General features: G+C 40.1%; 1 protein-coding gene across 1 annotated transcript; it reads left to right on the forward strand.

The window, feature by feature from the left end:
• The first annotated feature begins 16 nt into the window (after positions 1-16).
• On the forward strand, positions 17-14,676 carry SNRNP40 (small nuclear ribonucleoprotein U5 subunit 40). The gene is made up of 10 exons (XM_075195886.1): positions 17-221; positions 7,378-7,507; positions 8,276-8,369; positions 11,394-11,559; positions 12,063-12,185; positions 12,392-12,512; positions 13,649-13,731; positions 13,813-13,874; positions 13,989-14,092; positions 14,280-14,676. The coding sequence occupies exons 1-10, from the start codon at positions 141-143 to the stop codon at positions 14,327-14,329; spliced, it is 1,014 nt and encodes a 337-aa protein (XP_075051987.1). The 5' UTR covers positions 17-140; the 3' UTR covers positions 14,330-14,676.
• The last annotated feature ends 412 nt before the right edge of the window (positions 14,677-15,088 follow it).

Consider the following 15,088-nt stretch of genomic DNA (forward strand, 5'->3'; position numbering starts at 1 on the left):
TAGACAAACGGCCGTCGCAGGACGAGTACGTAATCATAAGGTGCCGGAAGCTCGGAACAGAGCGGCCCAGGTTGTTAGCAGCAGTGAGAGGTCTACACGTCTATTTATGTTGTTATCTGGTATCTGTAGAGTAGACTAAGATGATCGAGCAGAGCAAGAGGAAAGGGATGGAGCTGGTCCCGCTCCCGGCCAAGAAGCCGCGCACTGAGCTGGTGGTGTCGGTGAGTGGTGATACCAGTGTATCCATAATATTCTCCCTTCAGATAAAAATATATTTTGGTTTATGTGGGCTACACATGCAGTGATATAACAGACAGTAACTAGTTAAAACTATTAAGTAGTAAAACTGTTTGAAATCATGTAATAATGAAAACAAAATAGATAAGCTATGTTTATTAGTAATGCCTAACATGTAAAAGTTGATTTTCTGGTGAAAAAATAATGGGAAAAAAACAACATAAAAAAATTACTAATTAAATATATTTATGAATGTTTTTGATACAAATAGATGACTCTATAGTAAAAAATAGTTAAATAAAAAAAATATGTTAAAGAAACTACTGTAATGTAGATATTATCAATGTAATGCAATCTATTGTATGAAAATGTGACGAGGCTGAAGTTAGCTTCTTATTTGACCAGCTTCTTATTCGTTTCTAATTCATGCTCCAGCTTCTTATTCAGAAAAGCTTTTTTTTAAAGTATTAAATTAATTTAGATCACTGATTTCATGTCAAATTAACACTACAGGGGGTTCATTATACAAAATGCATTACTATTTTGCCTGACCCAACAAGGTTATGGGCATGAAATCAGGGGGCAAAGTGGTCAAAGTCACCATATTTTATCATTTTGAATAAGTAGCTGCAGATTTGCAGGGGTTAAATGCCGTTGGGCCAGCAATTTGACAGTGGGAATCAACACAGGGTGGTCAGTTACATATAAAACATCTGTCTTTTGCCTGGCCCAACGCTGTTTTGGGCATGCAATCAGGTGGCAAAGTGGGTACAAATAGCATTTTGAATAAGTAGCTGCAGATTTGCAGTGGTTGATGTTTTTATTAAAAAATTGCCACAAAAATAAATCCTGTATCACTTTGTCCAAGATAAAATAGACTATATACATTATCCAAAGGGTAAAAAGGACCAATATGAGCAAAAACTTCATACCCAATTCTACTACAATCCCATCTCAAAACAACTAAACACCACTTCACAAATATAAAAAAAGACAAAAAAGCACAAAACAAAAACTTTCCACGAGAGAAACATGCCAACCCTTAGCACAGCACTTTTCATTACCACAACCCAGCCAGCAATCTAGAATACCACCCTCACATCCTTTACTGTCAGGTAATGAAAGCAAACTTTAAATGTATGTAAACCTTACTAGAAAAAAGGGTTTCCACAAAATCTAATAGTGATAAAACAGGACAGATAGCCAAGAATGGAGAGACTGCCATGTGTTAGCTACCGCTTAGGGAGGTCTCAGCCCCCGCCAAAGTGTACCCCAGCTCGCAGCATCCATCTGGCCCCTCTCCATGTCCCTTATTTTCGAAACCTCGTGCAGAATACTATCCACCACCTCACTATAGGGAAGGATTTTGCCCCTAATGGACACTAAACACCGTGCGCTCCATGTGTAAAACCTAACAACTACGCTAACTAAAAAACGAGTGCTTAAATCAAAATCCCCACACCTTTTCAGCGCTCCATACACCCACTCAGGGTAACTAAGCCTCGAAAGACAGGGAAGGCATAAGGCGTGGGACACTCCCTTGTAAACCTCTATATTAAAAGGACACTGAAGCAAGAAGTGGTCCATTGTCTGTTTTTGCCTCATCCACCTCAATCTGCCATTTCCTTGTCACCTTTAAACCCTGAACCACATAGGCCGGGAGGTATCCATGCTTAACTCGAAAAAAAATTCGGGACCCCCTTCCAACCATGCATTGAGAAAGGGGTGCACCCACACACGAAAGCCAGCTACCCACCGAGAGGGAGACTCCAAAAAGAGACTCCTGAGATGAAGCTTCAAGAAGTACTAAAGAACAGCACTGGGTTTACCACCATTCCCAGGCCACCTTCATCCTTCGGTTTATAGGTCACATTCCTCTTGATGAAGTTCAACTTGTTCCCCCATAATAACTGAAAGAACAAGGAACTGACCTTGACCCTTAATGATTCTGACAAGACATATGTAACTGACGTACAAAAAAATTGAGATCAAGTAAGTCTTGATCAAATCAATCCGTTCTCTGTAGGGCAGCTTCCACTTCTTCCAGTTATCTACCTTAGAGGCGGCATCTGCCAGTTTCAATTCCCAATTTCACTGGGCATAATCACCCGAACCAAATAGAATGCCTAAGATTTTAACCTCTTGACTGGCCTGAGGGAGCGCATCCGGATAGACAAACTGCTGTCCTACCTCCCCTAACCAGAGAACTTGACTCTTTTCTTGGCTTATCTCTGAGCCCGAAGCCTCAGAATATTCGCAGATTAGATTTTCAATGCCACGTGCCTCGGCCATGTCTGACAAGACGACTGTGACATCATCAGCGTAGGCCGCTACCTTCAAGGGAACATCCACAGCCAGCTGCACTCCTTTCACTGCACCGTTCTAAATCCTCCTGATAAAAGGATCAATCGCAAATACATAGAGGAGAGGGCTCAAGGGACAAACTTGGCTGACTCCAGATGACACCGCAAAAGTAGGACCCACCCAACCATTTACAAGAGGGAAGCTCTCGGCCTGTCTATAAATGGTACGTAGCCAATCAACCAACCTCACTGGCAGACCATACCTCTCAGGAAGTGCCCACAGATATTCATGATTGACACAATCAAACGCCTTAGATTGATCCAGCGCCAGAAGGTACTTGCCACACTTCTCAGCCCTGCACCGCTCCACGGCCTCCCGAACGCCAAGAACAGCATTAAAGATGCTTCGACCCTTCACCGTACAGTGCTGAGAAATGGAAAGCAACAGGCCTGATACTTCCATAATCCTGTTAAAAATGACCGTTGCCAGAATCTTTCTATCAGAATTGACAAGAGCGATGGGGCGCCAATTCTTAATCCTGGATGGGTCTTTCCCCTTGGATAGCAAAATAAGGGCGGACTGCCTCATGGAGGGAGGGAGTAACTCTCTACCCAAGCTCTCGTTAAAAAACGCCACTAGGTGCGGGGCCAGGAGGTCCACAAATGCTTTATAAAACTCGGACGTTAAACCATCCGGGCCTGGGATTTCTTATTTGATAAACTATCAATCGCCCTCCTGACCTTCGTCCACCGTTATCTCAGAATCCAAGGGATAAACAGAAGCCTGATGGCCACCAAGCCCAGACACCCCCCTCAGAAACCGTTCCATCTTCTTTCTGATAAGTACCTTCCCAGACAAAAAGCCAGAGTAGAAGGAGTGCATGACTGACAAGTTACCTCCTTGGTCTTTCTGGAGGACCCCTCTGTCATCGCGCAGTTCCCTCACCTCCTTCGTATCAACCGAACTCTTACAGTTAAGGTAGGGATCCGGAGAGTGGTACTTACCATAGTCCCTTTCCAAAACCAAAGAGGCATAACAGTCATACTGGCACTCTTATCTGGGATTTTACCCGGGAGATTTCCCCACTATCTCCACCCACAGAAATCAGGAAATTGAGCTTCCGTCTCAAGGCATGGCAGACGTTCTTTTTTAGCCAATTCCTCTGAACTACCAGTTCCCTAAAGAACCTCCGAGTTCTTCCTTTGAATTCCTCCCACCACTTTGGCCTAGCCCAACCTGTGTCCAAAAGTGTTTCTTGGGTTTCAAGGAAGTCCCTAAAGGATTGTCTAACCTCCTCATCAATCAGAAGGCTGGAGTTCAGACGCCACAGGCCTCTGCCTTTCTGAGGGGTGAGAACGTGATCCAAGAACTCTACCGCTATAAACTTTGGAGTTGATGTGACAGAGCTCCCTTTAAGAAAAACCTATCTATTCTTGACCTACTTCTACCTCTAAAAAAGGTGAACCCCGTGAGGTCTGGAGAGTGACGAATATGCACATCTCCCAGCCCAGCCTGACTTACCATATTGACTAATAAACCTGCATCATGGCCCAGCGATGTCCACGAGCCTTCCCTATCCTCTGGCCTAACAATGTTGTTAAAATCACCCAAGACAATCTGCTGGCCCGTAAGGTAAGGTTTAATTTCCCTAAAAAAAAGGCATTTCCTGCCGGTCTGTGGACCTTAAATATTTATGAACCTCAGGACCTGCCCCCTTATGGAAACATCCATAACCATACATCTGCCCATGCTTATTTCTATAATCCGCTGAATGGTTACCATGTCAGTAAAAAGGACTGCCACTCCACCGTACGGCTCGGCCGCAAGAGACCAATAGGAGGGACCTCGCCTGCACTCTCATTTGCATTTGTGGAGATCAGCGAGGCGCCCAACCCTAGTCTCTTGCAAATTCAAAAAATCAACCTCAAGCATGTTGAAAAAATCAAGGGCCAAATAACGAGCTCGATCAGAACGCACAGATGCCACATTAATGGTAGCAAACTGTATGGGTTGGGGAGCCATCAATAAAGATTATACATAGTAACATAGTAACATAGTTGATGAGGTTGAAAAAAAGACACCAGTCCATCAAGTTCAACCTATTTTGGATCTCCTGCGATCCTGCACTTATATTTGAAATTAATCCAGAGTAAGCAACCGCCAATCTCAATTGTGAAAATCCCCCCAGACTCAATATTGCAGTCCTATTTTTACCCTATATCCACTACTATCCTTCATTTTAAATTAACGGCCGTATCCCTGGATACACCTTTCCGCTAAAAATTTGTCTAACCCTTTCTTAAACATATCTATTGAATCTGCCATCACAACTTTCCCTGGCAATGAATTCCATATCATTTCCTCTCCTCTAACCTTAGGGGATGACCACGTGTCCTGTGTATGGTCCTTGGGGTAAAAAGTTCCAATGAAAGCTCTCTGTATTGAATGCTGTCGAATCTATATCAGATTGTTTACCTGTAAGTGTCAGATTCAGTTATGAGCTCATCAGCTGGAGAGAATTAAATACACTGCATGGTTTGAGTGTACAAATAAACTCTGCTTTATTAGTTACAAGTTCCTATCTATATATATATATATATATATATAGCAAAAATCACGTATTGCAGAAAACTACGCCCCTAAAGGTTTTAACCACTCATGCTCCCTTCACACAGATGTTAGTATATTCTCTCATTATCCACACTAGAACTCCCCAGGAGGGGGGCTGGCTTATCTCCTGTCTGGTATGTTCAAGGTTATAAGCTTAGCCTTGCAACTAATAAATTACTCCTACAAAACAGGTGCATCTAATTGAATTTAAACTATAACAGAACAAAATGGCTAGAAGGCAACAAGATGGCGTCAGCTTAGCAAAATCACATTTCTCACCCCTAATGTATTTGTACATAGTAATCATATCTCCCCTTAGACGCCTCTTTTCTAAAGTAAACATGCCTAAACTGGCTAACCTTTCCTCATAACTTAATGACTCCATACCCTTTATCAATTTTGTCGCCCTTCTCTGAACCCTTTCTAGTTCCAAATTATCTTTTTTTATAGAGTGGTGCCCAGAACTGTACTGCATATTCAAGATGAGGTCTTACCAACGATTTATACAGTGGCAAAATTACACTGTCTTCCCTTGCATCTATGCCCCTTTTTATTCTACTGTCTACGAGCACTCCCAAATCCTTTTCCATTATAGATTCTCCTAAATTAATTCCATTTAATTTATAGATTGCGTTCTTGTTTTTGATCCCTGAATGCATAACCTTACATATATCTGTGTTAAACCTCATATTCCATTTGGCCGCCCAATTCCATTTGGCCGCCCAAGGCATGGGCATTACCTCTCAGCGTTATATTACCTAACACCTATAAGGCCTTTGACCCTATCCCCGGATCCTGTATACCATCACTTCTGGCCAAAGACTCTTCTGACCGAACCACACCGTCAATCCCAGGAATTGTCCCCCCCCGAGTCCCCCCTTCTGGATATATTTCCTCCCCCTCCCCCCCTGGTTCCATCCCACCTCCCTCCTATCCTGCTCCCTATCCACTTGATTATTTCCACCTGAACTACGAACTACCTCAAACATGGTGTCAGTATCCTCAGAAACCTTAGTAGGCTCCCCACCTACTTGAATTACAGACTTGAACGGAAATTTTACACCCACAATATTGATCTCCCCACAATTCTCACCCCCTGCTACACCACCTGTTCCAACCTCGGCACCCACCACCTTTTGAACAAAGGGTTCAGCCTGCCTAACACCAACCTTTGCCCTAGTTCTCTGCGCTTTGGGCCTCAGAACCATCTCTGCACCAGCAGTACACACAATTTCCCAACGCCATTTAACCCTTGAAAATCTGCAGCTACTTATTCAAAATGCTCACAATGCTATCTTTGCCCACTTTGCCACCTGATTGCATGCCCAAAACAGCGTTGGGCCAGGCAAAAGACAGATGTTTTATATGTAACTGACCACCCTGTGTTGATTCCCACTGTCAAATTGCTGGCCCAACGGCATTTAACCCCTGCAAATCTGCAGCTTCTTATTCAAAATGATAAAATATGGTGACTTTGCCCACTTTGCCCCCTGATTTCATGCCCATAACCTTGTTGGGTGAGGCGATATACTAATACATTTTGTATAAGGGACCCCCTGTAGTGTTAATTTGATGTGAAATCAGTGATCGAAATTGATTTAATCCTTTAAAAATAAGCTTTTCTGAACAAGAAGCTGGAGCATGAATTAGAAACGAATAAGAAGCTGGCCGAATAAGAAGCGAACTTCAGCCTCGTGAAAATGTGTGCAAATCCTTTTTTTGTGTTCTATATGACCGCATTAAAACTCCCTTAAAAACTCGCAAACACAATGATTAACGTGCGGGGGCAGGGAGCATCATTCCCTCTTTTTTCAATTGAATTGCACAAGTTTTCACACTGCGTTAATTAAAAATGGTCACTATAGTAGTAGAATTTTATTTATTTTTTCCTTTTAACGCTGCGGGGGGAATAAACTCGCAGTCAATTGAATACCCCCCCCAATGAGTTCAAAGTCCCTGCAAGAATACCCTTGTAGCGCTGGAACTTAAAATCCAGTGAACTTAAGCTAATGACGCACAGGATGGAAGGATACGGTGCACCTAATAACCTGAGTTAGATGAGGCTATTCATGGAAATAACGGAAACCGCAACAGGTAGATGTAACTTTAAATTAGAAGTAGCTCTACTGATTTTGTACATTGACTTTTGATTGTTATTTCAAAGTACTTGTTGTGAAATTGGGTTTTTCTTTGAAGCTTGAACTTATTGCAGTTACTTCTTTGTAGGGCCCACCAAGATCATCCAGTCTCCAAGCACCTATCATGCTGTTGTCTGGACATGAAGGAGAAGTTTACTGCAGCAAATTTCACCCTAATGGACTCACCTTGGCATCTGCAGGATTTGACAGACTTATCCGTAAGCAATTTTAACTAATATGTTGAGGTACATAGTTGGTAATTACATTATTTCTGATGTGTCCAATACCTCACAACTGTATGAAGTAACCTCATTGGCACACAGCTTTGGGAATATTGGGTGGATTGTCTGTTTTGTATTTTGTTTATATAATATAAATATTTATTTAGTGACATGACAGCCAATAAGAACAGCCATTGGTTTTTTGGAGAACATTTACTTCTACCATAATCCACAAATCATCAAATCATTTCAAATGAGCAGGTAGCAGGCACTCATTGTTACCAATTTACAGCTGTTGCTTTGCCAGTGCTGGAGAAAGGTGACAATATAGACTATGATGAAAAATAAGTGATAACTTGCTAGATCACTTGTTGCTGGTTTCCAATCTTGGATGTGGGCTACCCTCTACATCATTGGTCATTGGAACCAGAAATATGTTGACACATGGTAGTGCATTCCTACTTTATAGAGATGAGGATTAGACACCAATATGCTCAAACTTTATTGGTACTGGGTATTTGAACAGCTTTGGCTGGTTTGCATTGCCAACACTGCAGTTTCTTTTCGCTCAGCGCTGGCAATGGGTAGCTGCAATCCATTAATGTTGGGAGAAATTTCCCGAAATTGATAGTGATGGAGGGGTGCCTAAATAGCAAAGGTTGTACAAAGAATGTTATGGTCTTTCATTGCAAGTAGCTTAGAGGTACAATCTGTGTGTCTTTGTTGTTTTCATAGGCTATACACTTTAATGTTTTCTTATTACAGTTCTGTGGAGCGTATATGGAGACTGTGATAATTATGCAACCTTAAAGGGTCACAGCGGAGCTGTGATGGAACTGCACTACAATACAGATGGCAGGTAGGTTAGCAACAGGAAAGTCGTTTCACAGTTGTGTGGGAAAGGTAAATGTGAAACGAATTAGATTTTTTTTGGAGCTGGTTGTGAGTTAAATGCAAACCACTCACTCACTGTAACTATAATTATAATCCTACATTTATTCATTTAAAACTGTTACATATACAAATAATGCATATATGCCATACACCAGTCAGCCACGACATTAAAACAAATCCGTCCATCCTCATGATGTAAAAGAAAATGTGATTCATCAGACCAGGCCATCTTCTTTCATTGCTCCAAGGTCCAGTTCTGGCTGTCGTGTGCCCATTGTACTTTGTGAACAGGCGTCAGCATGGGCACTCTGGCCTGTCTGCGGCTATGGAGCCTCATCCACAGAAGGCTGCAAAGCATTGTGTGTTCTGACAACTTTCTGTGATAGCCAGCATTAACTTTTTCAGCAATTTGCACTACAGTAGGCTTTGTGTCAGATTGTAACAGACCTGCTAGCCTTCACTCCCCATATGCATCATTGGGCCTTGGGCACCCATGACCATGTCGCCAGTTCATCTGTTGTCTTTCCTTGGACCACTTTAGGTGGACACTAATCATTGCATACTGGGAAAACCCCTACAAAACCTGACGTTTTGGAGATGCTCTTATCCAGTCATCTAGCCATCACAATTTGGCCCTTGTCAAAGTCGCTCAGATCCTTAGACTTGCCCATTTTTCCAACACCAACTTGAAGAACTGACTGTTCACTTGCTGCCTAATATATCCCACCTCTTGACCGGTGCTTTTGTAACGAGATAGTCAGTCATTCACTTAACTTGTCAGTGGGTTTAATGCTGTGGTTGCTGATTGGTGTATATAGAGCATGGCATTGCTCCCTATGGGATGTGACCACACTCACTACATGGGATGCACCACACACACACACACACACACACACACACACACAAACTATAGTTATACATATTTTACATTTTAAGCAAGCTGGGTTTTTTGGGGGGTGGGTTCTGTTAGGTTTTTTCTTTATATTATTGTGGCCTCTTCAAATGAGTAGAATCTTCCAATGTAATCCTCGGGCCACAACAGCTTGTGCATTCATGCACTAAAGCCACTGAGGTCCGAACATCCAGTGTTGTAGTTATTATTATCTGACATTCGTTTATTGCTTCAATACAAACTTATGGCTGTCATTCTATAATGGATTTAATCAATGGACCTCACTGTTTGATATATTTTAATGAATGCAGTGAACATGTTCTACCATAGTATAATAGTATAATAGTTTATCTTATGAAGTAGCCAATGCTTTTACTTGCTATATTTTTATAAATGAACTGAACATTCAGCATTACAACAGACTGATGCAAATTAATTATAATTGCTATGCTTTGCTTTGGCTAGTGGAACCAAAATATTTGTCAACACTAAATGAGATCTGTATTGGTTTTGTTTTTTTGTGGTATAATATTGCATTGCTGCTGATGTTTCTGGAAAAAATATTCATATGGTGTGTAATGTAATACATGGTATTTGGAAAGTCACTGTGCACTTTTCGTAAAGCAGTGAAAACAGTGGAGAATTGAAGCAGTGGAGAAGTTGCCCATGACAACCAATCAGCATTGAGGTAACATTTCTAATTTGCATATTATAAAATTATATGGAGCAGCTGATTGTTTGCTATGGGCAACCTCTCCAGTGCTTCAATTCTCCACTGTTTTCACTGCTTTATGAAAAGTGCACAGTGACTTTCCAAACACCCTGTATTATATAATGTAATATTTACAGTGAATGAGTCGTTTTACATTTACAGAAACACATCAGTTTGTCTATATTGTTAAGCCATACTTGAGGTATAAATTGAGGAAATAAAAATCCTCGGATGTATGTAATAGAATCAAAGTTTTCTTTTGTGATAATTGTTTAGACCAGAGAGCTGCTTTTTATCCTTTTTTGAGATGATTTATATTAAATGGGCAATGTAAGAATTCCCTGCAGTAGACCTGAATTATACTTTGAAACACAAGAACCCCTCTTGGGGCTTATCCTTTTCTCCCAAAGTTTTATCCACCTATCGGTGGCATTGCTGACACCAATCCATTTCTCCCTGATCGAAGTGTTCTTCTCCATGATTATAAAGGATGGCAGTAGTGCAGTATAAACGGTCTTTAAATATAATTGTATTAAGTAGTGATAGAGGATTGTTTACTCTGTGTGATCATAATAAGCTAAGAACTATAGCAATATTTTGCCGTGGCTTAGAACCATTTTGTGTATGTTTCTAAGAAGCTCATTGTTTTTATCTGATGTGATTTGGATAAAACATGTAACAGATCATTTGATAAAAAATAAATTATTTGAAGGTGCTGAGCAACATCAGCTATAATTAGAGCCTGCAACTCCAAGAGAATACAACAAGAAAATAAAATTTAACAGATCTTGTAATTTGCTCAGATTCTTAAGACATCTAAACTGAAACCCTTAGTTGTAAATAAACAAATGTACTAAAATCTAAAATGGTATCACAATTATTGAAACAAACACATAAACATCACTGCAGCTCAAGGATACATATAACTGTCCAGTATTTATAAATGACTACAGTTGCTACTGCTGTGGCTACTATATTTACATTGACAACTTGAATAAAAATCTAACAGGGACTGTACTTGAACACCCGTTTGAAACTATAGTAATACCATCTGAACCAAATGTGGGCAGCTAACTGGTGGAAACTGCTCCGTGCAGACATGGGACTCTTGCAAGTATTATCTTTACTAAACTTTGTAGACTTTTGGCAAAGTTTCCTTTTAAAACACTTTAGTCAACTTTTTAAATGGAGTCTTCCCCGTATTCATTTTTCTTACTCAATGTTTAGTTTTTTGAGTTGCAACTGTAGCTCAAGTAATGTTGGTTTCTGTTTAAATATTTTGACCAATGCTGTTCCGTTAAAAACTCATGTATGTTATTATCGGATGTGTTTTAATGCTTGGTTAAGAACATTATAAGTGACTTGTATTCCTGGGTCTTTTTCAGCTTGCTCTTCTCTGCTTCAACTGATAAAACTGTTGCCATTTGGGACTGTGAAACAGGAGAGCGAGTGAAACGATTGAAAGGACACACATCATTTGTGAATTCTTGTTACCCAGCCAGACGTGGTCCACAGCTAATCTGTACAGGCAGTGACGATGGAACAGTGAAGGTCAGTACAGCTGTTCTGTATAGTTATGCTGGCTATAGTAGACACTTGGATGTTGAATACATTGAAGTTAATTTAATGGGTAAAATTGATGAGCAAATTGGGACCCTGCTTGACTAGGAAAAGCACAAACTGAGAAATTAAGAAAATGCCTCATAGGTTTGAAAAGTTTATTTACTGTGCTGAAGTGTGTTGCTGACCGTGTGCAAGGAGTATGAATTGTATAAAATACTAAAAACAATTGTATTCTAGATGGAGCTATCACCTTCTGTGTGTGGTTTTTGGGGGTTTCTTTTTCACACGCATGTGAATAGATTGGTCAGAATTGATTATAGGGAGGTAGAAGCATTGTATTGGTAGAAGCAGATGAAGGTTATCCTAAGTGTAGGTGTTCTAAGCGATAATGAAGCAATAGTTGGTTTGGACTCAGGTTAACGTTGTAATGTGTCGGGTGTGATTTACATCTCTTGCCTCTTTCCCCAACTTTCTTCTCTCATGCACTGCAGCTCTGGGACTTCAGGAAAAAAGCGTCAGTACAGACCTTCCAAAATACATATCAGGTGTTGTCTGTCACTTTCAATGACACCAGTGACCAGATCATCTCGGGTGGGATAGATAATGACATAAAGGTGAGAGCTCATCAATTATTTTTCTAATTTAAAGCTTATCTCGCATTATTATATCTGAAATGTGCAATCCAGAAAATAAGCCCTGCTCATTACTACTTCATACATTGCTCTTTTTAAAATAGTTGCATAAATTGTTTATATATGGAATTGACTTAAACACAGGTTTTTATAGTTGACTGTACAAATGGACTTTTTTGTTTTGCCAGGTTTGGGATTTGAGGCAGAACAAGTTGATGTACACAATGAGGGGACATGGGGACTCTGTAACAGGCCTCAGCCTCAGTTCTGAAGGCTCTTACCTTCTCTCAAATGCTATGGATAACACAGGTAATACAAATATTAGGGGCTTAGGAGGCATAACAATGTAATTTAGCAGGTTTGACTTGACAAACAACGGTTTGTACACAGAAGTAAAAAATGAGAACCTCAAGTTGCAGTGATGGTCACACATGTGAATAAAATGGCTGCATGCAGTGTCTGCAAGCTGCTGCTATTGCCCATGTGCCAGGACAGCATCCCTTTAATTTATAACAATTATGTAAATAGCCGTAGAGAAATTTTCATGGAGACAAATGGCTTGTGTGGCATCAAGTGTAAAATGTACTTCTGACTTAAGGGGCTGTTTTATTGTACTGGTAATATTCTAATGCTCTAAAACTGCAGTATCAAGGTTTCAAGCATGTTATAAGAAATAAGTAGTAGCTAATACTTCTTTGCTAATAGTCAGTTGATGAAAAGGGGCATAATCACACAGCAACCTCTCCAATTCCTCCAGCTGTCATAGCCACTAACTGTTCTCTTTTCTCTGCCCCAGTATTACCCCATTACTGTTCTATTCCTATCTTCTCTATGTCCATCTCTGTTCCCTCCATGTCTTACATTTCTTACTAACACAGCTCTTTGGTTTGTTGGGTTCTGTTGCATAAGAGTTGAGGTTTCTTTCCTGTCCCTGAAATGGGCTGTTAGGGCGTGGTGTTGCCTGCACCAGTCTCTACACAGAGCCAGAAAGGATTGAAGGTTGCATATTCCTTCCTTCATTCATTGTCAACAGCATTGTACTATTTTATATTTTGGCATAATAAAATCCCTTTGAGTGCAGTGCCACCAACATTGTATTAAAATTATCTAACACACACATAATGGTGTATAAAATGCACCAGTGTTGAATGTTTCTGAAAGTTAGTGCACAGTTGGATTTTGCCCATAGTATCTGTTCAGATGTTTGCATTAATTTCTAAAGTGCACTACAAAAATGACAGCTATAATCGAAGCCAAAATCCGTTTTCCTTTACACTAGTTTTGCTATGGCTCCAGTTCTGGTTCTGCACTTGCAGAAGAGGCAATGCAGTAAATGTTTATGCCTGCATGGAGGTGGCAATTGGTGCAGTTGTGGTAGAACAAGGAGGAAATTGACCTCTGAATTGAAAGAGTACCCCACTCACTGCCAATGTCCTTCTTTATAGTTCGCGTATGGGACGTTCGACCGTTTGCCCCAAAGGAAAGATGTGTTAAAATATTCCAAGGGAATGTTCACAATTTTGAAAAGGTTAGTGGCTTTCTTTCCTTGTCTTGCTTTGCCAGTGCAAATACTGTTAAAAATATTTAACCGGATCTCTTTCTGTTCCAGAATTTGTTGCGTTGTTCATGGTCTTCTGATGGCAGCAAAATAGCAGCGGGATCAGCAGATAGGTAAAAATATTTGTACTATTTCTTGGCTGTTTTCTCACTCCCGGGATGCTTTCTTTCCCTTGTCCACCAGTAGATTGCTCACTTCACCTTTTCTTTTAATTTATTGTACTGCAGATTTGTGTATGTTTGGGACACCACATCCCGCAGGATTCTTTACAAGCTCCCTGGTCATGCAGGCTCTGTCAATGAGGTGGTCTTCCATCCCGAAGAGTCAGTTGGTGAGTTTCCTAAGATTTAATCAATTTTCTGTTATTTTTGTTGGCGCTGGAAATGTCATAAACATGCCAATTCAGTGTGATTGTGTAGACTTTCTATATTGCTGTAATGTGATCAGATTTTATTTCTTTAAGAATGTAAAGTATCTTGACTTTTTTTTTTTTTTTTTTTTTTTTTCTCTCCCTACAGTTCTTTCTGCTTCCAGTGACAAAAGACTATACATGGGTGAAATCCAGTGATCAAGCAGTATACACATCCATTTGTTTAGAGAGGCGTTTTGGTTTTATAACAGTCTGCATCAGTTGGGAAGCTAGGTACTAGAGCCATAATTTTAGTAGTTCCAGTACCATTATTTTCTTGTGGCATTGTTTTATGTCCTAGCATATGTACAAAGCAAATGTACAAAGATCAACTTGTGATTGACTTCTTAAAAGAAAACAAAAATAGTTCCATACCCTGACCACCCAATAATGTCAACATATTGTTTATGGCTGACTGATGCATAGTGTTTCCCTCATATTTGAGGTGTTTTTGAATTTTTTTTTTTGTGTATTTTTTTTTTTTGTATGATAAACTGCTTTTATTACATGTGTGTGAATTGTGGGTTTTTTTGTTTTATTTTTCACTCTGAGAAACAAATAACTTTTTATAGAATTCTTATGGTATGAAAGCAGATGACCTATTGCATTATCTGGTTTTGAAAATATTAATTTGGGCTTGCATCTAATAGTTTACGATTCATTTGTTTCTTTCCTGGTGTGTTGCTAAAGAAACAGACTACCAGTCAGTTTGACTAAATAAAATTTGACATCTCATTAAGGAAAATATATATGATTTACAGAAAATACAAAGTAGGCTACAACTACTGTCAATGTCTGCCCCGTAGTTTACACCAAACATGCCACATAAGTTGTCTGTTCAAGGAGGCTCACCCATCCAAGGTAACCAAGGGTGCTCAATAGAGTATAAACCTATTAAAATATTCTCCAGAGGCTAGA

This window comes from Mixophyes fleayi, chromosome 2, assembly GCF_038048845.1.
Source record: "Mixophyes fleayi isolate aMixFle1 chromosome 2, aMixFle1.hap1, whole genome shotgun sequence".
In the NCBI taxonomy this organism is placed as follows: Eukaryota; Metazoa; Chordata; class Amphibia; order Anura; family Limnodynastidae; genus Mixophyes; species Mixophyes fleayi.

Excerpts from the sequence above, each read along its gene's own strand:
- SNRNP40 (XM_075195886.1), top strand. The coding sequence starts at position 141 with ATGATCGAGCAGAGCAAGAGGAAAGGGATGGAGCTGGTCCCGCTCCCG. Across the intron at positions 12,513-13,648 it reads AAATGCTATGGATAACACAG|TTCGCGTATGGGACGTTCGA; the intron begins GTAATACAAATA and ends CCTTCTTTATAG. Across the intron at positions 13,875-13,988 it reads GCAGCGGGATCAGCAGATAG|ATTTGTGTATGTTTGGGACA; the intron begins GTAAAAATATTT and ends ATTGTACTGCAG.